Source organism: Urocitellus parryii, chromosome 6 (genome assembly GCF_045843805.1).
Source record: "Urocitellus parryii isolate mUroPar1 chromosome 6, mUroPar1.hap1, whole genome shotgun sequence".
NCBI classification, from domain to species: Eukaryota; Metazoa; Chordata; class Mammalia; order Rodentia; family Sciuridae; genus Urocitellus; species Urocitellus parryii.
In genome coordinates, this window is record NC_135536.1 from 111298852 (window position 1) to 111325440 (window position 26589).

The following is a 26589-nucleotide window of genomic DNA, read 5'->3' on the forward strand; positions in this document are numbered from 1 at the left end:
ATAAGGAAGCACCATTATATATACTAAAAACACCTGATTCCATTTCAGGGGTCTAGTAAGTTGGCATCAGTGGAATAATAGGTAAGAATAATAGTGTCATTAGAAAAAAAAAAAAAAAGAATATAGTGGTGCTGGTTACTGGCACAAATTTTTCCAGCAAGTTTTGGAAACAAAACTTTTATAGCCTCTAGAAAACAAATTTAAAATGGGCAATTCTCAAGGGTTAGGGATGATAATTTGTTTTTTAACAAGTTTCAAGAAAACTTGAAAGATGTGAAATTGTTCAGATACCTCCTTACAAGTCTAAAGGAACACTGTTTATCTTAGAAACCCAAAATACATTTCACATAGCAATTTTGACATACATTACACAAGATATTTAGAGGGTTAAAAATCCAGGCAAAAGGAGAGGGTTTTAGTATGGGAATAAGAGGATGAGTAACTTTTTAAAAGGTATTTTTTCCTTTCATTTTTCTGCTCTTTTCCCTCTTTTCAAGGCAATATGATAAGTGAGAATCTGGAGATAAGAAACTGTTTAATATTTTTTAAGATGGATTTAAATGGATGGATTTAAATCCTAATTCTACCATTCACTGTGTATTCTTACATAAGTTATACCTTCTCTGAACCCATTTCCACATTTATGCAGTGGGTATAACAATACTAGGCTTGCAGAATTACTGTAATAGTTCTTAATAAAAATAGGCAATATTTACTGAATGCTTAATATGTGCAAGATAATGTTTTTAAGCGTGGAACATACAATGCTTGAGGACTGTCTTCCACCCACAAACATATCAACATATATCTTATTTACTGTATTATCCTCTTTTACAAAGGATTTATTATTCTCTCTTATAGTATTATAACTCAGAGAGATCAAGAAACTTGTCCAAAGTCACAAAGCTGGGCCCAGAACTTGAGATCTAGGACTCTCTGTTCTAAATCCTATATTCTCTTCATTGAGCCCAGAACTCTTGGTTAAAAGTAGTGTTGAGATGTTTACAATATTTTTATTATCAAATATGAGGCATGACATAAATTTGGGTCAAATACAAGATGTTTTTTTATACATATCCAGTTCTCTTTAGTCAGCTGTCTTTCATGGCTTAGACTGATTTTCACAGAAGTAAGCTAAACAACTCAGGACTAATGACTAATCATATGCCACTTCAGTGTTACTAACAGATCCCAGTCGCCAGCCCTGTAACTCCTAGAGGCACTGGTCACATAAAACTCAAAAGAAAACAGGTGGTTAGGTCCTAATATCCCTTCACTGTGCCTTTAGTACACATAGACCAGGTTTTCTCAATCTCAGCCCTATAGACACTTGATGCTGGAGGACTCTTCAGTGTGTCAAGGATCTTGCCCTCCTTGCTTCTACCTGGCCAGCCAGGTCAGCATCCCTGGTCTTGACCTACAGGTACCTTTAACACTGCCAAATGTCCCCTGGGGTCAAAATCGCCTTCAGCTAAGTCACTAATACGAATCTACTAATCAGGACAGAAAATTTTTGGCCAAAATCTTCAGGTTTTAAGTTACTACTGGAAAAAGAAAGCTATTTATTTATTTATTTATTCATTCATTCCAGGGATTAACCACAGGTGCACTTAAATACTAAGTCACATCACCAGCCCTTTTTAATTTTCTATTTTGAGACACGGTCTTTCTTGCCAAGTTGCTTAGAGCCTTACTAAGTTGCTAAGGCTGTCTTTGAACTCATGATCCTCCTGCCTCAGCCTCCCAAGAAGCTGGGAAAATAGGCATGCAGCACCACTGCACCTGGCTTTGAAAATACTTTTGATTAAAAAAAAAAGAGAGAGAATCAAGACATTTAAAAGATTCCATGTTCCCTTCCTGTCAGTGTTAGAAATATTCTCCCCCTGCTCTGGGGAATTTCTACACTCGACTTTGGCTCACAATCTCCTTTGCCTGGGTGCCATTTACTTTTTGTAAATGGCAATCAAGAAGCCCTTTGCAGAACATGCTAGTATAAATGCCTGTCTTGAGCTTACTGCTATCCTCAACTGTGTCAAGAACTCCATGCAGAGATGGACAACAGCTAATGGTTCTCAGCACAATGCTAAGGATGCAGGTGGGGACGCAGAACTATCCATTGATCCTGAGTGCCGGGTTTTGTCTGCAGCTAAAATGCTCAGGGGTTACTCCAGGGGGAGTGAGCTAACTAGGTTGCATGAAATAACCACACAAGAGACAGAAATACCTTTTTCTTTGGGGTTGCTGTGCCGGCTCCTCTGACCTTAAGGGTTCGCAGAAAGAGAGAGAGAGGGGGAGAGGGAGGGAGGGAGAGAGAGAGAGGGGGAGAGGGAGGGAGGGAGGGAGGGAGGGAGGGGGAGAGAGAGAGAGAGAGAGAGAGAGAGAGAGAGAGAGAGAGAGAGAGAGAGAGAGCGCGAGCGAGAGAGAGCCGCCACGTGCTGACCCCTTTTATTGAGGAGAAGCTATTCAAATGAGATAAGAGGTCAGGTTTCAGGGAGTTGAGTCTATCTTCATGATGTCCACTGTCAGTAGGATGACTGACATCTGGGTAGGCCACACCCAAGGGCACAGTAAGAGAAGGGGACACACAAAAGGCATTTCCATGGAACATTCTATCCCAAACAGGGCAAGTGGTAAAAGAAACAGGTGAGCATAGCTCCACCCATGGGGCTGTAGGAAGGCATGCCCATGCACAAAGACACTATCCCCCCAACCCAAGAAGGGTGGGGCATCTAGCAGCATCTGCCTGATGTCTCAATCACCCAGTGGGGGAGTGTGACCAAGTCACATGCAAGGTTGGTCTCCACACCTGAGACATGGCTACCACATAGAGGCTGCAATCATTAGCTACATAAGGAAGTTTTTACACCTATGTACATTACTAGTTGTTAAGAATTGACATGACTATACCCCCAAATCTCTTACATTACCTCTTAGATATTTCTGTGTACATATTTTGGGCTTTCTTTAAAATAACTATTATTTGGCATCATCTTGAGAAGGCTGAGCTTTTCTCATACTATAAGTTTTCTATCATCTTCTTCCTTTCCACACAAAATATTTTCCTTTTATAATGAACATGTTCTTTTCTACTGTTATGGTTTGGATGTGAGGTGTCCCCCAAAAGCTCATGTGTGAGACAATGCAAGAAGATTCAGAGGAGAAATGATTGGGTTGTGAGAGTCCTAACCCAATCAGTGAATTAATCCTCTGACAGGGATTAACTGAGTGGTAATTGAAGTGGTAGGGTATGGCTGGAGGAGATGGGACTCGGGGGCGTGGCTATGTGGTATCTCTCTGCTTTCTGATATTATGCAAGACACTTCCCTCTGCCGCACTCTTCTGCCAAAATGTTCAGCCTCACTTGGAGTCCCTGGAGAATGGAGCTGGCTGTATGTGGACTGAGACCTCTGAAACCGTGATCCCTTAATTAAACTTTTCCTCCTCTAGAGTTGTTCTGGTCGGGTCTTTTAGTCACAGTGGCAAAAAAGCTCACTGAAACATCCAATCCACCCATGTGATAAATAAACATGACCAAAGTTACTATAACCATAACTAAGATTTTCATTTACATAGAGAAGTTATATCTATTTTTCAATGATAATCTTAAATCATACCAAACTATCTGGGTTAAACATTTTTTAAGAAAGTATTCCATCAGAAATTATGTTATTACTATCTGGAAAATAACCTATGCTTTTCTATTGCATATCATTTTTCCGTGGCAAATTGAAATAATTTTCTTTTTGTTAAAGTAAACCCAGGGGCCCTTTTACCAATGAGTTACATTCCCAGCCCCTTTTATTTTTGAGATAGAGTCTTGCCAAAGCTGGCTTCAAACTTGAGATCTTCCTGCCTTAGCCTCCTGAGTCACTGGGATGGATTATAGGTATGTACCATCATATCCAGTGAAATGAAGTGTCTTTTGAAATGACAAAACAATTTTAAAAAATAATTTATTCACTTTCACTGAACTATTGCTTGAAAAGGCAAAACTTTGAAGTACATCTAGGGAAACAGGCCTCAGTAGTATATCTGGCTCCACCTTTAGCTTAGATTCAGAAAGATGAATCTGTCCTCTCTGTGAACCTGGGATACTTGCTCATAAGTAAAGAACTGCCTCTGCCAACACTTGAACAATGAACATAACCAGCAAGTAATGAGACTATGTTTTTCTCTTCTTCCTTAATATAAACAATTCATTCACTGCAGAAAATTTAGAAAATAGAGAAAAGTACAAAGAAGAAAATTAAATCACCAAAGGTACTAATTAATATACTTAGTAACTGTCTTTGTTTTTTTTATGCACATATACACTCTAATTCTGAATAAATTAACTAAACATCAGAATGAATGCTGTCACTTCTGAAGTTGTCAAGGAAAGCTTTACACTAATTCCAATAATTATCCAATCTACAGAGCCTGAAGCGCACTCTTGAAGAATTCTCAAAAGAATGTTTAGAATCAAGTAAAAAATTACTGAGAACTGAGCATGGGAAATATAAGCAATGGAACAAGACTTCGCCATGAAGAAAATCTGGCTTTCCTACATGGTTCATGACTAGCTGTAAACTCCAAGAAGAGTACCAAAACTGCTTCTGCACAGTGGCAACAGAAAAGCGTCACCTCCAGGGGGCCTGATCTGAAGAGATTTCCCACTCTCTGTTCGTTTTCTTATGGATAAGGTTGAAGGTGATATTTTAAACAGTCTCACCAGTATACTCACACATTCTTTCCTATTTTCTCTAATTTATCACAATTATTTCTTCCTCTTTTTCCCTTAGGCAATCTCTTCACCAAGTTATGCCTTTTACACACACACACACACACACACACACACACACACACACGTACGTGTGAAATCAACACCTATCTTATTTATCTTATTTTGACCCAACAGTCACAGGTGACATCGAGTATTCAAGTCATTTCTTTGGTTCCACAATGTTAGGCACTGAGTTGAAGAGGAGCAGCTCACTGACTCAAGGAGCTATTTCTTAGAATGTCTATACTGTCGTGGAGTTCTACAAATCCTAGAGATTACAAAGCTGGGTCCAGAGATGTGGAGCCAGTGCCCAAGATCAAACAAGCAAAGACAGATCTGACTACAGCCCTCTTCAAAAACTATTCTTTTCACTAATTTGATGTTACATTTTCTGTAATACTGGATTCAATTTTTTATTTAATTATTATTATTATTATTATTTACTTTCTTAAGAGCATTAGCCATCTATTTTCTCAGGCAAATGGCCCAAGTACAGATAAGTCACAGATAGACCTGTGTTTTTGGTACTCGATTTTACCCCTGCTCTGTATATCAGTGGCAAACGATTCCTTGAACTGGAATCCAGGACTTTTACCATGGAATCCTATTACCAAGCACATGTAGGGAACACAAATTTATAGATCAACTCTTCACATTTATTATGGTTAAGCAGAAAGTTACCATATGAAAGAATTGTTGGTTTTCGTATTGAAATCCCACTTATTTCTAACCCAACGGCATTACTGGGGATTAAACTATAATAGACTAAAAGCAAACTCTAAGGCCTTTTGAAATCCAGTCTCTACATTACTGCTTACCACTATGGTACCAACATCACAACCTTGTAACATTTGTTTAGTCTACTTCCTCCTTTGCTGATTAGAAAGAAATGGTCATAACATTTCTCCTCCTTGCCCTTCATACTCCTTGGTGGTATTTGGTAGACCCACTGGATACCCAAGAGCTACCAGTGCAAACTAAACCCGTCACGTCAGCACCCTTCAGTGCTCAGGTGAAAAACCAGGTACAGGAGCCTTGGGTAACATTAAGCTGGCACTATATCAAACAAGACTATTGTATACTACTACTTTCCTATGTGAACAAACCAAAAAGAACAACTAACCAGGCTTCCATTAATCATCTTCTTTTGCTTGCCTTAAAACCATTACTTTTAGATGCCTCACATGTTCAAGGCACTACCTTCAACATAATACCTATATCATCTAATGACAACGAAATTCTTTGTAACAGGTTTTTTTGAAAGAGAAGACAATCTCACTAGAGACCAAAGTGAGGGTGGGTGGTGTGAAGGGCCAGGGAGAGGAAACAAACTTTTAAAAGGCATAACAAAAAAATACTACCAAATTATAAATGACAAACCCAAATGGTTTCTAAGCCACAAACCAGGTTCTGATAGGAGATGTGGGTAACTCAACTAGTCAGTTGAGATTTTATCTACACTTCTTTCCTTAGGTTATGGCCAGGTTTTCAGGTAGAAGAAATTTAAGGCACAACAACATACATAGGAAAGGTTATTTAGTAAGCAAAATAATATGGCTGGATATACTGGAAAACACTACACAGTTGCAAAGGCATCCTAACCACTTCTTTTCCTGTTCCATTTGAGGTCATACTTTTCATGATAAATGGAAATTGTCTTCCCTAGAATCTGACCTTCACAATAAATAAGATGGTACTTGGAAGTTTCCTTTAACTTACCATACAGGGCCAGATACTGCAGCTCAATGTTGCTCAACCATTTTCATTATGGCTCCCCAGAAACTTTTTAGATATTTATTTTCTAATTCTGACATACTTTCTCATTGAAATATTAATATCATAGACATACCATATATATGTTTCTTCATTGTATATACAGCTATACTTCATACATAAAAAAGTAAGATTTCTCTTGCCCCTCAAGAATTGATCAAAGTTTACATCCCCTGGGGGATATAATGCCCTTGTTAAGAATGTATGCTGCAAACAACAGAGGGAAGGGAGAAGGAGGTGAGGGGAGGAGAGGAGAGGTACTGGGGCTGAATGAATGAGAACAAGAGATATTCCATGCTTTTATAATCATGGCAAAATGGATTCTATTGTCATGTATAACTAAAAAGATTCAATTTTTTAAAAAGGCAATGGGGTAACATAAACAATCAAGTTTTTCATTATGTGAAACACATGGGAAAAAAATGTAGGAAACAAGACATTGTTGGAGCCAAAAATAAAAGACTAAATTGATACAGAAGTCATGTCCATTAGGCAGATTTATTTTAAACTGCTTTCTAGTAGAGTTATAGACCACACAACATCCAGGCAACCACGAGCTGCACATACGACAGTGGTCTCCTGAGATTATAGTGGAGCTGAGAATTTCTTATCACCCTCTAACAGCTTAGCATAACATATTGTATGTTTGTGGCTATGCTAGAGTAAACAAACCTCCTGTACTGCCAGTCCTATACAGCTATATAGCATATAAAATTATATAAGTGTGTAATACTTGAAAATGATAATAAATGACTGCTACTGGCTTATGTATTTACTGTAATTTTTATTGTTATTTTAAAGTATACTTCTGTTTATAAAAAAAAATTTACTGTATAGTATGCCAGCATCAGCCTTCTCATTCTTGTGTTTAGTCTCTGAGTGGAGGCAGAGTGGAGTGACTGATCTGTCCCATCCTGGTTCATGTAAGTGCAGTCTGTGATGTTCACACAGCGATGCAATCCCCTAAAAACGCAGTTCTCAAAACATATCCACCTACAACTGTAGTACTATCATTTAACCTGTTTGCTCTTAACACTGATATTAAGTACAAAAAAAAAGATATTAACTTAGTACTCGCTATGCACAGTCATAACTCAAACTGAAGAAATAATCTCATAATAATCTTATGTGATTCCAAGTCACATAATTCAAAAATAAACTTTTTGCCCACTCACAAATAATTCATAAGTATTTATTATACTAACTATCCAGGAGCTTTAACTATACTTTGGATTAAATTCAGAGACAATGGATATGGTTAATATTAACACCAATCCACATAAACTATATAGAATGATTTATTTAAAGACAATAAGCAAAAAAGCCCAAAATCTCAGATATAATCATTAATTCTAACCAGTCCCATTAAAATCTTACTCATGCCTGAGTATCTGGTCTATAGAAGTTCTGGGGCCAATGAACTCATCTGGCTCTGCCAATATTTCCCATGAAATCTGAGTAATGTATTTAACCATTGTATTCATTTCTCTGACAGACAATAATGTAAACAAACACACTGTAATGGAAAAATACACAATACTCCTAGTCAGGAGACCTGCCATCTGGTCCTACCTTAGCTACTACCTCACTGTGTGAATATGGCAAGCTGCCTCTACTCCCTTGGGCCTCTCTTCTGCCACCTGTAACAGGAAAAACCATTCCATATGCACACATGGATATGCTACATTCTAACCGTTTTGCCCTGGCTAATTCACACTCACCATGTGTCAAAGAAAACAATTCCCTGTATTAAGTTCTAAAACACAAGAACATGTGATCCGGTCCAACCTAACCTGCAGAAGACCGGATAGAAAAAAATAGCACATAGAAAAATACTGGGAAGAAAAGCATGATGATTGTTTTTCAAGATAACAGCCTCAAAAGTTTAGGCCAACTACCTTCTCAACTTGAATTAGGTCAACTGTCATTCATGAGAATTTGTTATAGCCTGCCTTTGAACCGTACGACTTTCTGACTGAATCATCTCTTAGCGTAATGTACTCTATAAATTATTGCCAGTACATTCAGTAAAAAATAGCTTTTGGAGCTTGACATGATGTGCACACCTGTAATCCTAGTAGCTTGGGAACTGAGACAGATGGATCACGAGTTCAAAGCCAGCTTCAGCAATTTAGCAAGGCCCTAAGCAACTGTGAGACCCCGTCTCTAAATAAAATATAAAAAGGGCAAGAGATGTGGCTCAATGGTTAAACGTCCTTGGGTTCAATCCCTGGTACCAAAAAAAAAAAAAAAAAAAAGGCTCTGGGTAATGTCCCTGAGTTATAGCAATCTGGAATTTGAGAAATCACATCCTTATGTGCCTTTTACATGCCCTATAATACAGATTATAATGGCATTTCTTCTCAGTTGTAGTTTACCACTTTTATTATTTTATATAATTCCATTATTCCCATCTCCTTTATCACTTCAGTTGCCCTGAGCTAAATGTTTTCCAGGTCTGTAGGAACTTTCTTCATCTATTAGGAAAACTCAGAAGAATAAGCAAATCAAAATGAAAGCTAACAGTAAAAGGGTAGAAGCAGAGGAAATACATCTTTGACAGACACAATTTTTTATTATTTTATCATTTTCTCAGCATTATGACACAAAGTAAAATAAATGTTCTTTTCCCAAAATGCCAGCACAAAAAGTTATTCTGTTTGCTGAGAATTAACAGAACAGTTCTTTGACTTCTTTATGCAATTAACTACTTCTAGAACTACTTTACAAGGCACTGAGCTACCTAGTACTTAAAGCATTCAACCAGAAAGGGTAGATGGTCATCCTACAAGAATGCCAAGAAAGCCATTCCTATACTGAATGAAACAAAATAGCTCAGAAGTTCCTAAGTTTTCTTTGTAGGGCAGCTGAAATGGCACATCCTACTCACCCACTGATAATAGTGCTTAACAGTTAAGCACTTCTCAATGGGAACCAGGAAAATCAACATCTTCAGAGGATGTATGTAACATATGTATCTCCCCACATCCAATGGGTCTCAGTTGAGAATTATAATTATTCCTACACTCTCTGCTGAATATAAAAACCTATTGATATTCTCAAACAGATTAGCTTTATTTAAAGACAACTATCTAGACACTTTCCTATGACGTCCAACAGACCTTCCAGCCATTCCCTTATGTATTCACAGTTTTAGCTACTCCTCTCTTAATTCTTTGCCACTTCAATACACATAGAGGATCCTTCCAGCAATCTGGAAGTTCACTGAATTCCTGCTGCACCAAGGTTGTCCTCTACCTTAGCTAAGCCATGTATTCCCATGGTCACACCCATGGACTTATTATTACCAATGGCTACAATCCCTCAATCACTTCAATTCTTACATCATCTATCATTTCCAGCTCCCCCTCTCCTTTCCTATCATGCCTCAACCCAACTACCAGAACCAAAAACTACCACCTGTCATTGATCCCTTCCCCACTGATTTTCTCTCTCCCCTTCACACAGTTTCCATTCCATTATCAACCCTTATAATTAATTAATTAAATCGCTCATGCACCCAACTAAATTCCTTGCCTCTCTCTTACTGTGATAAACTTGCTTGGTAAAAGCACAAGGATTACTCCCTGCCTGTGGCCTTGAGGCTTAAGGAAGCTAAGGAATGGGCACATGCATGGACATACACGCTGCCTGAGCTCACTTTAAATTTATAATACTAAATTTCCAGCGGGTCCCTTAAAGCTAACTGACTCTCCTAGAAGACTATTTTACATTTTCCCTCTCTCCTCAAATCCTAACACTTCTACCTCCTGCCCTCTCAGTTGAGAACCTGGCTTCCTACTTCACTGAGAATACTGAGGCACTCAGAAGAAACACAATGGGAATCCACAGACTCCCAAGCCACATTTGTATCCATGCACTCCCTTTTTTGCCTCTTTCAGATCGATTTTCTTCTTCCTTTTCCCAGAGCCAGCCCCTCCACTTACACACCAGAGCCCGTCCCCTCTACCAACTCAAAGGCATCCCTCCAGCAAGTCTCCTTTTCTACCTCATCAGCTTTTCACTCCCTCCTGAGTCTCTCCCATCAGCTTACCAACATGCTGCTCTTGTTCTTAAAATAATAATACTAAAAATAATAATTCTTGACCATTCTTTTCTGACCAGCTCCCACCTACTTCCTTGCTTCTCTTCCCTGCAAAAATTTTCAAGAACACATTATAATAATTGTGATTTCTGTCCCCTTTCTTAAAGCTATTTCATGGCAACTGCTCCTCAAGGTCACTAATGACCTCCACATTACCATATCCAAATGTCAACTCTCAGTTCTCATCTTACTTGACCTATTAGCAGCATCTGGCAGAGCCAGCCACTCCTTCCACCTTCAAACACTCTTCACTTTTGCCTCTAGGACCCCACACAGTTGGCTCTCCTCCCTCACCATTCATTCTTCCCGGTCTCCTTCGCAGGTTCCTTCTCTGATTCCTGTCTTCTTATGTTGGGATATACCTGGGCTGAGTTCTTGGGCCTTTTCATCTACCATACTTACTCCCTTTGCAATCTCACCCAAGCTCAAGGTTTCAAATGCCATATATTACCCCTCTTCCCAAACTCCACTTCTATCCAACTGGCTACCTGACATCTCCACTTGTTACTCTAGTAGCCATCTCAAACATAAATATGTGCCAAACTGAAATACTGATATGTCATCCCACCTCTAGAAATTTTTTTCTTTTACACCTTTCTCATTGTAGTTGATGGCAATCAACCCTTCAGATTGCTCAGGCCCAAATCCTACAGTCAATTTATATAATTAAGGCCAATGCAGCTTTCAAAATGCCAATGTGGGCTGGGGACATAGCTCAGTTGGTAGAGTGCCTGCCTTGCAATGTACGTACAAGGCCCTGGGTTCAATCTCGAGTACCAAAAAAAAAAAAAAAAAAAAAGCCAAATGTACTTCCATGGATTAAGTACAGACTCTTACAAGTGAGAACTAGATGATTATCATTTGTGTCAGTGGTTCTCAATAATGGCCACACACATGAATCCCTGACACTATAAAAAATACTATAGCTGTCCCTCCCTTCTAATATAAATGGTCTGGAGACCAAGACAGTACAGGTTTTAAAAAACTTCCCAAATGATTTGGGTATGCAGCCAGGGTTGAAAGCCTCATTTTACAGATTAAAAATAAAGTCCAGAGAGTATGAGATCTGCCTAAGGCCACACAGCTGGGCAATGCTAGGGTGGAAATTGTCACTTAATTCTTTGGAGAAAGAGCAGTATGGGAGAAACTTCCTTACAATATAATAATTTATAAATTTTATGGTAGTTAAGTGTATAAAGTTCAAAATCATAAAGGTTGAAGTTCAAATCAGGGTTCTGAGAGTTATTTAAAACATCTGTGAGTTTAGGTCTCACCCTATACCAATTAACTCAGAATCTCTAGAATTGAGAGAGTGCTTCTTAAAGTTCCCCTGGGGCAATTTCAAAGTGCAAACAAGTTTGAGAACTATGAGCTATGTGGCCTTGGTGTAATAACTTGGTCTCTTTGAGTTTAGCTTTTACTGGATGTTGTGAGGATTAAACAGATAATGGGTGTGGGTGTATGTATGCTATTAGCATGATTAGTGCCACCACCCCTTCTGCTACTGCCATTATCATAATTAGTGGTATTACTTCTATTTTTTATTAATATTATTCACATATCAAAATCACATTTTAAAGTGATTCAGTGGTGTTCAGTATATTCACAAAATTGTGCAACCATCATCACCATCTAATTCCAAAATATTTCATCACCCAATTAAGAAATCTCACATCTTTTTTTTTTTTAATTTTGTAGTTGTAGATGGACAGTATGTCTTTATTTGTTTATTTTTATGTGGTACTGAGGATCGAACCCAGTGGCTTACATGTGCAAGGCAAGTGCTCTGTCATAAGTTACAGCCCCAGCCCAAGAAATCTCACATCTTTAGCAACCTCTCCTACCAGCTCCTGGTAACCTCTAATCTACTTTTTATCTCTATGAATTTAACTATTCTGGAAATTTCATATGAATGCAATCATACAATATGTACCCCTTGTGTGTGACCTTTCACACTTAGAATAATGGTTTTGAGGTTTGGCCACATTGTAGCACATATCTCTGCTTTGGTTTTTTTTTTTTTATAGTTATATAACATTCCATTGTATGGACATACCACATTTTCAGCAGTTGTTTACACCTTTTTGGATACTATGAATAATACTGTTATGAGTTTCTGTACATACATTTTTGTTCCTGAGTATAATCAAGAATAGAATCACTCTATCAATATTTTATCCTTAGCTTTTTGAACCACTACTACTTTTCTAAAGTGGCTGCAGCACCACTTTATACTCCCACCAGCAATGTGTCAGGGTTCTAACTTCTCTCTCTCCTAACACTCTTAACATCTTCTTGATCCTCCCCATCCTAGTGGGTGTGAAGTGACATTTCATTATAGACGTGACTTGCATTTCCTTGATGATTAAGAATGTTAAGTATATTTTCATGTGCTTAACTAGCCATTTGGAATCTTTGGAGAAATATGTACTCAAATTCTTTGCAATTTTTTAACTGGGTTATTTGTCTTTTTATTATTTTTACAATATATTTATTTATATTATCTTATTTATACTATATTTATTATTATTGTTTTTGTATTATTGAGTTATAGGAGTTCCTTATATTTCCAGACACTTGATCCTTATCAGATAGTGATTGAACACCCCTAATCTGAAAATCTAAAACAAAGGAATGGTGTCTCTCAGCATTTCAGCTCCAAAATCTGAAGTGGGTGAAGGGTCCTCTTAAACATAGAATCAAGTTAATGCCAATATTTTGGGTTTTGGGTAACAATAAACCAATGTCCCAGTATTACACATAGAAAAGAAGAAAGAAAAGATACTTTAGGGGGGGCTGGAGTTGTGGCTCAGTGGTAGAGCGCTCACCTCACTTGAGCAAGGTCTTGGGTTCCATCCTCAGCACCACATTAAAAAATAAATAAGTAAATAAATAAAGTTATTAAAAAAAAAAAAGATACTCCAGGGCAAGGAACCATGAAAAACCCAAGATGTGCCTCTTTGCTTTAAAATTCTTCTAAGAATATTACTTTAGTGTCTAAAACAAGTGAAATGGCATTTTTTTAAAAGAAAATACCTTTGCCCATATATCCCCAAAGTAATAAAAAGCATGTTCAGCACAGTTTCTAAATTTACAGATGTCTATGACCCCCAAGAATACTAAAATCCATGGATGTGCAAGTCCTTCATATAAAATAGCATAGAATTTGCATATAACCTACACACATCTTCCCATATTCCTTAAATCATCTCTAAATTACTTAGAATAACTAGTAAAATGTATTCAATGTATATAAATAGTACTCATACTATATTGCTCAAGGAATAATGACAAAAAATATATGCATATTCAGTACAAGTGCATTTTTTTCCAAATTTTTTCAATCTGTGATTGGCTGAATCCAAGGAAGCAGAACCCATAAATACTGAGGGCCTATTGTACAGTCACAAACATAAACCACAAGGCCTTACTTCTTTAATATATAAACTTGGGGGTCAGATTTTTCAAAAAACAACTGTCACCAAATAAGCTTTTCTGAAACTAGTTCTATAAATACAACAAGCACCACTGAATATAATTTTATTCTAAATTGTTCCAGTTTATGTACCATATCTAAAACTTATTTTTATAGTGTAGATAAGTCTAGAGCAATGCCTCACTATGGTAACTGATCAACAGGGATTTGCTGAATGAATAAGGAGTAAGTCCTTGGAAATAGGGACATCATCACAAGCTAAAATCTCCTTATTCCTTCCAGATCTACTAGGATGTACTTTTGATTGTTATGGCAATACAACCTAATACCTTTGCAATTCAATTTAACAGACATATCAGATTCTCCGTACAAAGGGGGAAGAACAAGGGGGACAAGGTGAAGAAAAGTAAGGAGTACTACATTATGCCAGGAGGAGCTTCTCCAACAATGACAAGCATTAGATTAAACAACTTAAGAGCCCTAAACTCACTTAACACCTATCTACCAAAAATTGAGATGAAATATTTGATATCTACAAAATTGATTAATCATTTGACCCTTTATCTCAGGAAGATGAAGTAGGCTCACTGTAAAATGATTTTTCTCACTCCCTTTTGTAGTGCTTCACCTAAGACTGCAAATTTGTTGAGCAGCCAAGAGCTACACAAGAGAAAAATACTCTGCAGGCAGCAACTCCTCAGGACTATATCATGGATTGAACTGTATTTTCTCAAAATTTATATGTTGAAGTCCTAACCTCTGGTACCTCAGAATATGACCTATTTAGACACAGGGTGAATTCTGAAGTAACCATTTAAAATGGAGTTGGACTGCAGTAGGGTGGAACCCTAACTCAACATGATAACTGGCCTTGTAGAAAGGGAAATTGACACAGAAGAACACAGCACACAAGAAGACTGGAATTATGCTGTCACAAGCCAAGGAACTAAGAGTACGGCTTTTCTGACACCTTGATTTTGGATTTCAAACCTCTAAGGCAATCACAGTTATTCTTTTTTTTTGGGGGGGGGTTACTCTGGATGGAACCCAGGGGTACTTTACCACTGAGTTACATCCTCAACCCTCTTTTTCTTTTGTTTTATTTTGACACAGGTTCTCACTAAGTTGCTGAAGCTGGACTCGAACTTGCAAGCCTCCTTCCTCAGCCTTCTGAGTAGCTGGGATTACAGGCATGTGCTACTGTGCCTGGCTAACTGCCTGTCGTTCTAAGCCATGCAGTTTGTGGTACTTGTTATCGCAGCCACAGCAAACTAATGCAGACTACAGAAGCTACTGTGGGCTAACTAGCCTACTACCTTCACTACATTTCAGATCTGGCCTTCCATGCCATGGCCACATCACCAAAGGCCCTAACATTTCACCCGTGAGCTGTTACCACAGCTCTGGTCTCCCTAATTCTACTCTACCTCCTTCCACTGCCAAACTTCCTGCATACCACTATAACATTAACCTTTCAAAGACGCCAACTTTGCACCACTCCCTTATTAAAAAGTTTCCAATGACTCACCATTTCCTATAGGAAAAAGCTCAAATCCTCTTGCCTAGCATTCAGGCCTCTAAGTTAACTCTGATTGTTAGGTGAGATTTTCCTCCTGACCCTAGAATGTATAACCATTATTCTTGAGGCCATGCTTCCTCCTCACTTGTCATTCTTCTCTTTTAACAACTCAAACCTTGATCATCCAGTGTTCTTACAATGTCAGAACCCACATTGTCCTTGAAGGTCTCTATGTCCATGTCTAACCCCAGAGCCACAGCTCTGACTATGCACTACTGCCTGTATCAGCTGTTCTGCGCTCACCACAGACTGCCCGGCATGTGGTGACTAGGAGCTCCTCAAGGATAAAGTCCATATCTTATAATTTTAGGTTATTCTTAAAGCCAAAAAACAATGCTAGGCTTATTTTAGGTAACCTCTAAAGGCTTACTGAAATAACTATTAAACATATGTTTTAAATCCCCAGAAATATTACCTTTGGCTCTTCCTTCAACTTGGATTTGAGAACTGAAACAAATATTATACTCTAATTACTCCACATATATCCAAAAATTTTAAAACTTAAAACAAATGGGAGAATTACCTTCAGACCCAAGTTACTTACCATTCTTCATCACCACATTGGACCAGACATTGGCATTCAAAGCTTGGACAATTCGCTTTACTCCTGTAGATTCAGGGAAGTCATCTTCAGGGGGGAAAACATATATATTTATATACACACTTACATGTACCTTCATATACATTCATGTATATCTAGATATCCCCAAAGCCATATTTTCAATAACTATGGCATAATTATCTTGCTTATTCAGTTGTTCCCTCACACTTAACTTGTATAACAGGAAAAGAAATATAGCAAATACAAACTCAAGAGTTCCTGATAGGGATATTCTACAAACTAAAATAATTAAACAAACAACATAACAGTTAAATAATAAAGTCCTCCCTATTGCCTCACCAGTGAAATCAACTCATATTCTCCTAAGGATCTAAGTTTCCATAATCCTGGGAAAGTACAACAGATAATGAATCTCAGATATCTATGCAGAATGAGTTTTCTGTAGATAGGATGGAATTTTCAGCACACTATAACACACTGCAAATGCTCTGTCTTCCACTGGGAACCATAGAATAATAAATATTATCTCTAAGAAATAACCTCTTGATCAGAGAAATGAACTTAAAGTAAAAAGTGAATTTACTATAACCCTAAGTGTAAGAAACAGGCAATGGGTTATTTAAAAAAAAGTTAATTTAGTATTAGTACTATTTGCTACTAGAATTTGATGGATCCTACCTAAAATAACAGGCCTTGATCCCAGTTAGCATGCTAACAATACAGCGGTATTCTGAGCTACAAATTAAGTTTCACTGTGTATAAAGGAGAGATCATTCAGATGTTGACTGAATGTGGAAAGCAATGGCAGAAACAGTTTTCACAGGGTTGAAAGGAAAGAGTCTGCAGAATAGTTCAAACACAATCTGCCTCTAGTGCCCTGGAATGATGCTGGGAAGTTTAACAAGAAGAATACAAAATCAAAAGTCAGAAGATCCGAATTTGAGCCCCAACTCCATCACTTAATAACTATCTGATCAAGGGCTAATCGCTTATATTATCCTAAAAAAAAAAAAAAAAAAGAGAGATGACACCATCCTTTGCACATCCTTCCTAGAGGAAAGATGAACTAAAAGTGATGACTCACTGCTATAACTTTCCTCCTTAGACTGGAAACTCCTAGAGGACAGGAACCAGGCTTATTGAGTTCATTATGCCCACTGTGCTAAATAGTGCCTGAAAGAAAGCAGGCACTCAGTGAGTGCCTTAGAGATTGATGAATCATTTAAAGAATACCAACCTACTCTAACAGAAATACAGTAAGGATTAAACTGAAAATATTCTGCAAAGATGAGTTTATTACCATCAACATTCGGATGAAGAGGCATGTTTATTCTAACTATGAATGACTCAATTCTTGAAAAAAATAATACTTTAATTCAGGAAACAAAAATGAAGAGCTAGAACCAATAAGATGAAATTTAATACAAAGTGTCATATGGATGTCTGAGTAATACTTACTAATAAAAGGTAAGAGAATAAGGCTTGAGAACAGTTTGTATTTAAAAATTCTAGGAAGGTTTTTATTACCTTACCTAATGATGACATGTCTAAAAATTTATTTTAAGATTAAGCTAAATTAGGGCTGAGGCTGTGGTTCAGTGGTAGAGTACTCGCCTTGCATGTACAAAGTCCTGGATTTGATCCTTAGCACCACATAAAAACAAATAAAATAAAGGTATTGTGTCCAACTATAACTAAAAAATAAATATTAAAAAAAAGATTAAGCTAAATTAATACAAGAACACTGTTCAAACAAAGGGAAAGGAAAAGAACAGTGGTATAAAGGAGCAGAGATTCCAAAATGATAACAGTCAAATACTGACTCCCAACAACACGAAGAAAATTCTAGTGCTAGAAATAAAAGATGACATACATGCTCACATACATGAAGCTGGGCACAAGTTTTAGGGAATCTAAAAAACACAGAAGGAAAAATTGTACTTGCTTATTTCCAATATTCTTTAAAACGTACAGAAATCAAAATATGCCTTTTATTTCATTTTTGTTCTTTTCTTCTCTGGTGATAACATCCATTTTGGAAAAATTCTAACTAAGCCAGAAAATAGAAAGATATTTTTAATTTTTATAAACTAAATTAGGCTTCAGGCTGGGAGTGTAATTCAGTGGTAGAGTGCTTGCTTAGCATACATGATGCCATGGGTTCAATCCCCTGCACCACAAATAAACACACACACACACACACTTACTTCTCATAACGAGGGCTTATGTGCTAAGTGTTTCAATTCACATTGGTTGCCGTTGCCTGGAATGTCTTCTGGAATAACTGGCACCTTCTTAATGCCAGTCCCTACCAATCCTCTAACTAGTTTGTTAACTTTTCTACTTCTTCCCATGGAGAAGCTGACATGTGAGAGTTCATGGTATCAACCATTCCCTGAGTTTCCAAAAAGACACAATCTCTTCCACCTCTGAAATATTACAGCACCAGTAGTTTTTTTTTTTTTTTAAATACCTATGACACTCCACTTCATAATTCAATTACTTGTATACATTTTATCTTTGGTACCACTTTATAAGGTTCTGGGGGACCAAAATCTGTCTTATCTACGTAGATCCCACAACAGCTTATTTGGAAGGAAAAAGAAGAAAAAAGAAATAGGGGAGCAGGAAGAAGAAGGTAAGAAACAGAAGATACAGACAGCAGAAGGCAGGTAATGCAGAGCTACCCTGAGCAGGGGCGGGGGGGGGGGGTTCTGGATTTATTTTTGGTTTCAAGTGTTTCAAAGACATACAAATAGGTCTGACATGCCCCACCCCCACAATATTTCTGTAGATTTGACCTTAGCTTGTTTTGAATTCTAAAGAAAGAACATAAACTCTACCTAGGACTATAGGTCTAACCCTCCTTTTGTCAGAAGAGAACAATAAGAGAATGGGGAAATGACAATGATTTTAGGTAGAAATCCTTTACTGGTCATCTCTTTAAAAAAAAAAAAAACAACAACCAACATTTTCAAAGTCCTAAAATGAGTAATAAACAAACCAATGAATTATTACATTATTAATAAGACTACACCACTGGATTTTGCTCAAATCTTTTCAAATAGCTGGAAGAAAATAGTGTTTCTTCAGTTTCACTGTGATTCTTCTTCCCCGGAATAAAATAATCTCTGATATCTCAATCCAAACGCATGTTTTCTACTAACAAGAAAAAGCTCACCATCCTCCTCAGGCAGTTCCTCTGGACTAAGCTCAACCAATTCAAAGCCATGTTTGATGCACCATTCTTGAGCTTTTTGTCTGTTTACTCCTAAAATGATATGCAGAACAAGCTATTAGTAAATTAAAACATGAATACCCTACACAAATCTCAAATGTTTTCCCCTCAACGTCAATGTTATATTCAAGAAATCTAGAATTGAGTAATATAAAGAAAATGATTTCTTAACCCCTAATTATCCATTCTTTTAAAACAAGGTAAACAGTGCAAGATTCTAACAAAGTCCTAAGAGATGTGCTGCTCTAAACTCAGAGTACAGGTATTCTCTGACTGCAAGGAACAGCAAACATGTGCCACTACTCAGCTGAGGGCCTTACCATCTTCAGACACTCTGTCGCAGACCAAGATCATCACCTCAGGTAACCATGCCTCTGCCAGTGGAAGCCATGAGGAGACACTGTCAAGACCTGACTTCTAGAGGGAGCAAAACCAAACACAAACAGAAAAAGAGACATTAAAAGAACTCACAGGAAATGCACAAGGGGAAAAAAGGCATATGATAATTTCTTATTCAAGGCTCCATGGAAAAACAAAGTCTTACTTGTGTGCTGTCAAAGTAAACCACAAATGCCTGCACAGACTCCGCAATTTCAGCAGTGACAAGAAATTTATTTGGCACCACACATAGATTGATATCTGCAGAGTAGTATTTATTATCAATGGTCCAGGGATAAAACCTCACAGTATCATTGGAAGTCGCTTCTACAAGAAGATCTTCTGTTCCAAGGATATCTAAAGAAATGAAAAAACATTAGCATGGGAAGTACAAGCTTACATACACTGGTCACTTTTCTCAACAAGATACCAAATTAATCTGGTACTTAGGCTGCTTCCCTTTATAGTAGGATTCTAAAGGCCCTGCATTTATTAAATATTCTCTTCTGTAATCATTTGATTATAAAGTAATGGTAATATAGTTTAAGCCACTGGTTTTCATTTTTAAGAACTCAAAAACCATTGTGTCTAAACAGTCATCTAATTAAATACTCAGAAAAGGGCAAACAGAAGAGAAAGAATGACAGCTGCATTTATTTTATTGCTTGAGTATTTCATGTGAGGTGAAAGATTATAAGAATTTTCAATTTTTTGTAGTTATTGCCTGCTAAAAGGAAGAGAGATTAATGCTATGCTACTAATAAAATGTAAGAGCTACATATATTCTTTGGGATAAATGCTTAGACATTAATTCAATTAATGGAACAAAAGAATAGAAACTGATAAATGACCCCAACTCCATTTTGTATTCAGGCTTATTCAGACTTTGATAGCTAATGCAAACTCTTATTTGATGAAGACACCTCTGGCAAATTTCAAATGTATAAAAGCAAGAAAAGCAAGTAAGTTAAATGTTTTAGATTATAATCAAATTTTTCAGAAATCCATGTGCAGCACAGATAAAATAGGAAACCTTCATAGAAGACAAGTCAATGATGAACAAATTAATATAGAGATGTGATCATGAAACCACTGAAGCATTTTGCTTCCATCATGTCATACAATATTTAGAACTGGAAGAGACATTAGTAATTGTTCTAATCCCAACTCCCATTCCACATACCCATACCCACAATCTCTATTTTATGCAGATGTGGAAAATGAGTAAAATGGCATGCCACCAGTGGGTTTTTAAAAGAATACAGAGAGCTGTTCATAGTGGGGTTGGAAGGGGGAGCATGGGAAGATTAGACAAACTGTAGACAGGGCAAAGGGGAAGGAGGTGGAGGGAGGAGGCAAGGGGGTAAAAAAGATGGTGGAATGAGATGGACATCACTACCCTAAGTACATGTATGGAAAAGACACGAATAGTGTGAATATACTTAATATACAAGGAGAGAGATGAAAATTTATGCTCTAGATATATAATATGAATTGTAATGCATCCTGTTGTCATATATAACAAATCAGAATAAAAAAATTAAAAAAAGAAAACAGAGAAAAATGGACAAAAACTCCTTTTCAAAGCAAACAAAAATGAACATGTAAAATGTGCCTCAAACTCATAATTACCATGACACTGAAGTTAAATTTTAAATTCCAGAGCTTAGATTACACATTTGGAAAGCTCCCATCATTTTTCCTTGGTATAAAGACATGGAGAAATCATTCAGCCCAGACGACTGCTAGGAATAACATGTAATAATATACAAATGTGTGAATGTATGAGCTTGAAAGTACATGTGTGTACATTTTTGTTAGTGAAGTTTCATTACATAGGAGGAACTACTAAAAATTGAAGGCCTGTTTCTAAAAAAATAATTAAATTTAAAATGTATGTGAGATTTTACCTTAGATATAAGGCTATCGTAAAACTAATAAAAAATTAGTAAAAAAAATCAGAATTTTCACCAAAATCAGAATTGTTATTCTTAAATGAACAGGTCTGTGCCCATATTTAAAATTCTGATCTCTTTTCTCGGCTCTAAGAAATTAGCAGTTCTTCCTGCTTCATTTCTACCTAAAGTCATAATCTTTTATTTAGTGTCAATCAATTCCATAGCAATCAGCTATATATATATATATATCTCTAATGGAGCACCACAACTTCAGATGGGAATTCAGCAAGAGGAACAGATGAATTATTAAAATCAAAGATTTCATTTTCAAATAAACATCTCATTTTTAAAAAATTCATTGATCAAAGTCTATATTACATTCAAAGCTAACATTTCAAACTTAAAGCAGGTGGCTTATCAACATGTGGCATGTTTCTGAGTGCCAAATACCACACAAGCAGCACTCAAACCATGATATACTGATAATAACACATATGGAAGAGGGCAAAGCAAACCAAGGAGAGTAGCGCAAAAAAAAAAAAAAAAGTATAAACTATGTTTTGGGTTTTTTTTTGTTCTGGGGTACTGGGGATTGAACCCAGGGGTGAATTACTTACTATAATTAGAATATTTAGGTCTATTAAAGATGGTTGTCTTATGAATGCTTAAAATACAAAAGAACAAACTAATGTCATGCAGAGCTCTTAAAATTTCACTTTTATATTGTCTAAATTTTCCATGATACTTAACAAGCCATTTCTTAATACAAAAATTTTATGTATTACAATACCTATACACAATGGAGTACTATTAAGCCATAGAAAAAATGAAATCCTGGCACTGAGACAATGTGGATGAATCTGAAGATCACTGTCTGAAATAAGTTAGGCACAAAAAGACAAGCACTGCATGAACTCATTCACATGTGCAATCTAAAAAGGTTGATCTCATAGAAGAGGAGAGTACAATGATGGATACCAGAAGTTGGGGTGGTGGGGAGGGAAGGGGTGCTTGGAAGATGTTGGTTAAAGGGTATATAATTACAGTTAGGTAGGATGAATGTTTAGAAGAAAAAAAAAAAAAAGCCCAGAATAGGTAAACAGAGACAGAAGATAGACCAATTTGCCCGAGACTAGAGCTAGGAAAGAGAAGATGGAGGGTGGTGGAGAATGATTACTAATTGTCATGGAACTTCTTTCTGGGGAGATGAAATGCTCTAAAATGACCATAGTGGAGGCTGTACAGCTCTGTGAGCACACTAAGAAGCACTGCGTGGTACACTTTAAATGGGTGAACTGCACAGCTTGTGAATTATATCTCAATAAAGCCTTTTAAAATAAATAAATAAATAAAGTCTTAAAAAGAAACAGAAGAAAAAAAAAAGCAGCAGTGCTTTCTCCTTTCTTTAAACCCAGATGGAAATAGAACCAATAAATTGGGAAAATGAACTCCACATTTTAGTAGCTGGGTGGGTTTTGTTTTATTCTCTGTATTGCCTAAAATAAGTTGATAGCTCAAGTCACTTATCAGATTTCTTTTTCGTTTTTAACATTTTATGTCTAATCAGATACTTTGAGTGAAGCTGCATATGGACTTTATTATCACATCTGTGTGCCATATTAGAACCAGGGAGAGAGGAGTGAAGACTGACTCATTCTAATTCCCATTATCAATATCTTAATGTAGAGTTTAATTGTAAAAATGTAAATGTAAATGTCTACATTAAGTATCATTTTCCTCCCTTGTCTTTTTTATTTAGCTTCAAATGCTTAACAAATTTATTCTTTCCCAAATTAAAACAAAATCACCAAATGCTTGTGCACATGGCTAAGTTTTGAGATCAGCTAGTATAACTCACTCATTTCCCAGATGAGAAAACTGAGGGTCAGAAAAAAGAAACCACTTGCCTAAAAGGAGCAGAGCCTAAAACCAGTGTCAGGTCATCATCGCTCTTTCCTACTGCACCACCTGGTTACAATACTCAACATATGAGCTGGATCACTCTCAAACATCTGTCGCACCGAAAACTAACCCTTGGACCTAGAGTATTCTCTGTCCTTTTAGGGCCACTAAAAACAATATCCAAAATGGAGGTACCATTACAAATGAACCCTCAGGACAATTAACCCATAAGAAAACTGTTTATGGCATTCAGTTATTTATGTCAAAGGAGTCCCAAAGATTTTCGAGGTTTGCTGTGCTTTCTATGGTTTGTTGTTACCATACTGACTTCCTAGAGAAACGTGCTATGATCTCCCTTCCTTGCCCTTCATTGTACTGAATTTTGATTTGACCTTCCTACCACATACAAATCAATTAAAAAAACGGCTTCACTCTCCTGGTGGAGGTCAGCCTGTCTCATTCCCACTGTTGGCAGCCACCTGGTGGAGCTGTAATACATAATTTGTTAAGAGACAAATACTAGGTGATTAATTGCCAGGTCTCTTATTACACACTTGGTTTCACAGCTTAAAGTAGTTAATTTGCAGTGCTTTTATGTAACAAGTTACATTTCCACCCAGTTCTAGTAGCAAGTGTAGATCTTTCCCCCAGTTCTAAATGCAAATATAAACCTCTTTCCCTGTTTGAGAAACTGTTCTTCTACAGTCATCAATTATCCAGCATCTCCTATCTTCCTGCTTCCTTGGTGAATTTATTTCCCATATGATGCCACAGAATAAGTTATTGAAAAGAAACATACGCAGGATTTGAAGGGAGCTGTATGCCAAGGCAACATTTCAGTTTAGTAACCCAACACTTCCTTCTTCTTCTTGCCCAACTTTGTCCTGTTCCCGTTTAACCTCATATTCCTTTCAAGAGAGTGCCAATTTGGTAAGCAAACCAAAGAAAAGAGGCAGCTAAGCTTTTGATTGTTCATATTCAATAAGAGGTTTTTATCATGAATAAGGAAGCAGACTTAAGGTAAATTCTCCAAACCACCACAAATATCCACTTTCCTGTGCATGCATAAACGAACACACACACACACACACACACCCCTCTTATTTTACCCCTCCTCTGTCCTTGCAGCACTTCAGCCAAAAATGACAAGTGCATTTTAAACTAAGTATATTGATACTCTGTTTGAATTTTTCACATCTCCTTTAGCAATAAAATAATCAAGAACACTTTTAATCCCAACAGAATTAATGTACACTTAACTAATCAAGAGCTTTGTAAAGAGAAGCTGTCCAGCGGTTAATCATATTTCCTATGTTCTGAGGGAAGACAGCTTCCACCGTAAATCAAGATGATCTTTCCAGAAAAACAGCACTCTTCTGAGAATATAAAGTTAGTTTCATTCTTTTTCAAACTGAAATTGCTTTTACTGCCAAGGATCACAACACCCCACTCCCTTTACAAGTGTCTTTCATGGGATCTACTCTCCTGAAGACACAAAGTTGTTCTGCCTCCCCTCTGTGAAGACAGCATTAATCAGAAGGGAAAAAAGCCACAGAAAACAGCAGCCCAGACCCAGGGTTAGACAGACCTGCATGGGAATGTTGGCCCTTGGCAAGTCCTATGTCCCATCCCTCTCAGGGAGACAAAAACACTCCTCAAACAGTTGTGATTAAGTGAAAACGTGTAAGAAAGGACAGGTGCTGAGCACAGAGAAGGGCCTCAGTAAGGTCCATTCCTTCTCCCCTTTGTTTGTTGATGCATGACATATTCCTGACTCCAGGGTAGGTGAGGACCTCGCTGAAGAGGGTTAGTAGAAAACACTATAACCAAGAAAAACCCTTCCTTCAAGTTGCTCCGGCCTCTCTCTTCCAGCCCCAATCACCCCCTAAAATATGCCTTCGCCAGTTTTTCTTTTCCATTGTCAGGGCTTAAACTGAGAAAGGACTGTCATAGTAGGACAGATGTAGATGCTGCTTTGCGGAATGCTTTGCAGCAGTTATTGTAACCAACAGATGACTCCCACAGACTAAGAGCAGACCACCGTGCTGCAATGTAAAGGCCCTGGAAGCTGCATGGCATTTAAAGGTTAAAACTGCAATGTTAGAATTGGGACTTTACACAGACAAATGCCAGGAAATTCCTATCTGGGAGTCCCTGGGTAACCATAGCCCAGCTTCTGGGGGCAAGTACACACAGTGTTTGTTTCAGTCTTTGGGACAGGTCAATAGCTGGAGCGGCACTGATTTGCTGGGGGAAGTATAACTAGATTGAGGTAAAGCAGCACACACTGACTAAGCAAGAGTACAGAGATTCTGCTTTGCTTACAACACTTCATTACCTCTCTCTGACACACCCCTTCTCTCTGGTTACATTTCCACAGGTCTTGGGCTTTTTATAACACAGTGTATTACAGTGGAAAAGTTTCAAAAGTTGAAGCAGAGGAAATCCAACCCAGTCCTTTTTCTTTTTTTTTTAATATTGATTTTATTTTTTTAAATACGACAGCGGAATTCATTACAATTCTTATTATACATATACAGCACAATTTTTCATATCTTTGTATATAAAGTATGTTCATACCAATTCATGTCTTATACATGTACTTTTTTGCATTACAATTCTTATTACATATATATACCACAATTTTTCATATCTCTGTTTATATATAAAATAGTTTGACACCCAATTCGTGTCTTCATACATGTACTTTGGATAATAATGTCCATCACATTCCACCATTTTTGCTAATCTCCTGCCTCCTCCCTTACCCTCCCTCCCCTCTTCCCTATCTAGAATTCAGTCCTTTTTCTTTTCTTCAAGTTTACTTTCTCCCGATAGTCATCTGGGATTGGTCCTCAGCTTCATTTTAAAATAACTACTTGTGTAAGCATGTATATGGTCTCCGCTTGCCTTTTGGAGGATCTCACAACCCAAGGAGAAATACGTAAACAAGAAT

The 26589-nt window shown here is 37.3% G+C and overlaps 2 protein-coding genes across 7 annotated transcripts in view; one reads left to right on the top strand and one right to left on the bottom strand.

The window, feature by feature from the left end:
* Smad3 (SMAD family member 3) overlaps positions 1–14767 on the top strand; it is a 142699-nt gene extending 127932 nt beyond the window's left edge. The window contains exon 10 of the transcript XR_003302597.2: positions 14697–14767. The gene's annotated coding sequence lies outside the window, so the exon portion shown is untranslated. The remainder of the gene's footprint in view (positions 1–14696) is intronic.
* Aagab (alpha and gamma adaptin binding protein) overlaps positions 1–26589 on the bottom strand; it is a 49758-nt gene that overhangs the window by 13711 nt on the left and 9458 nt on the right. For all 6 annotated transcript variants that reach the window (XR_003302598.2, XM_026408820.2, XM_026408821.2 and 3 more), the window contains exons 2-5: positions 20000–20190; positions 19776–19872; positions 19399–19488; positions 16200–16283 (exon numbers count right to left, since the gene is read on the bottom strand). Coding sequence is in view for 5 of the 6 variants with exons in the window: in XM_026408820.2 (XP_026264605.1) it covers positions 16200–16283; positions 19399–19488; positions 19776–19872; positions 20000–20190 (462 nt within the window). In the remaining variant the exon portion in view is untranslated. The remainder of the gene's footprint in view (positions 1–16199; positions 16284–19398; positions 19489–19775; positions 19873–19999; positions 20191–26589) is intronic.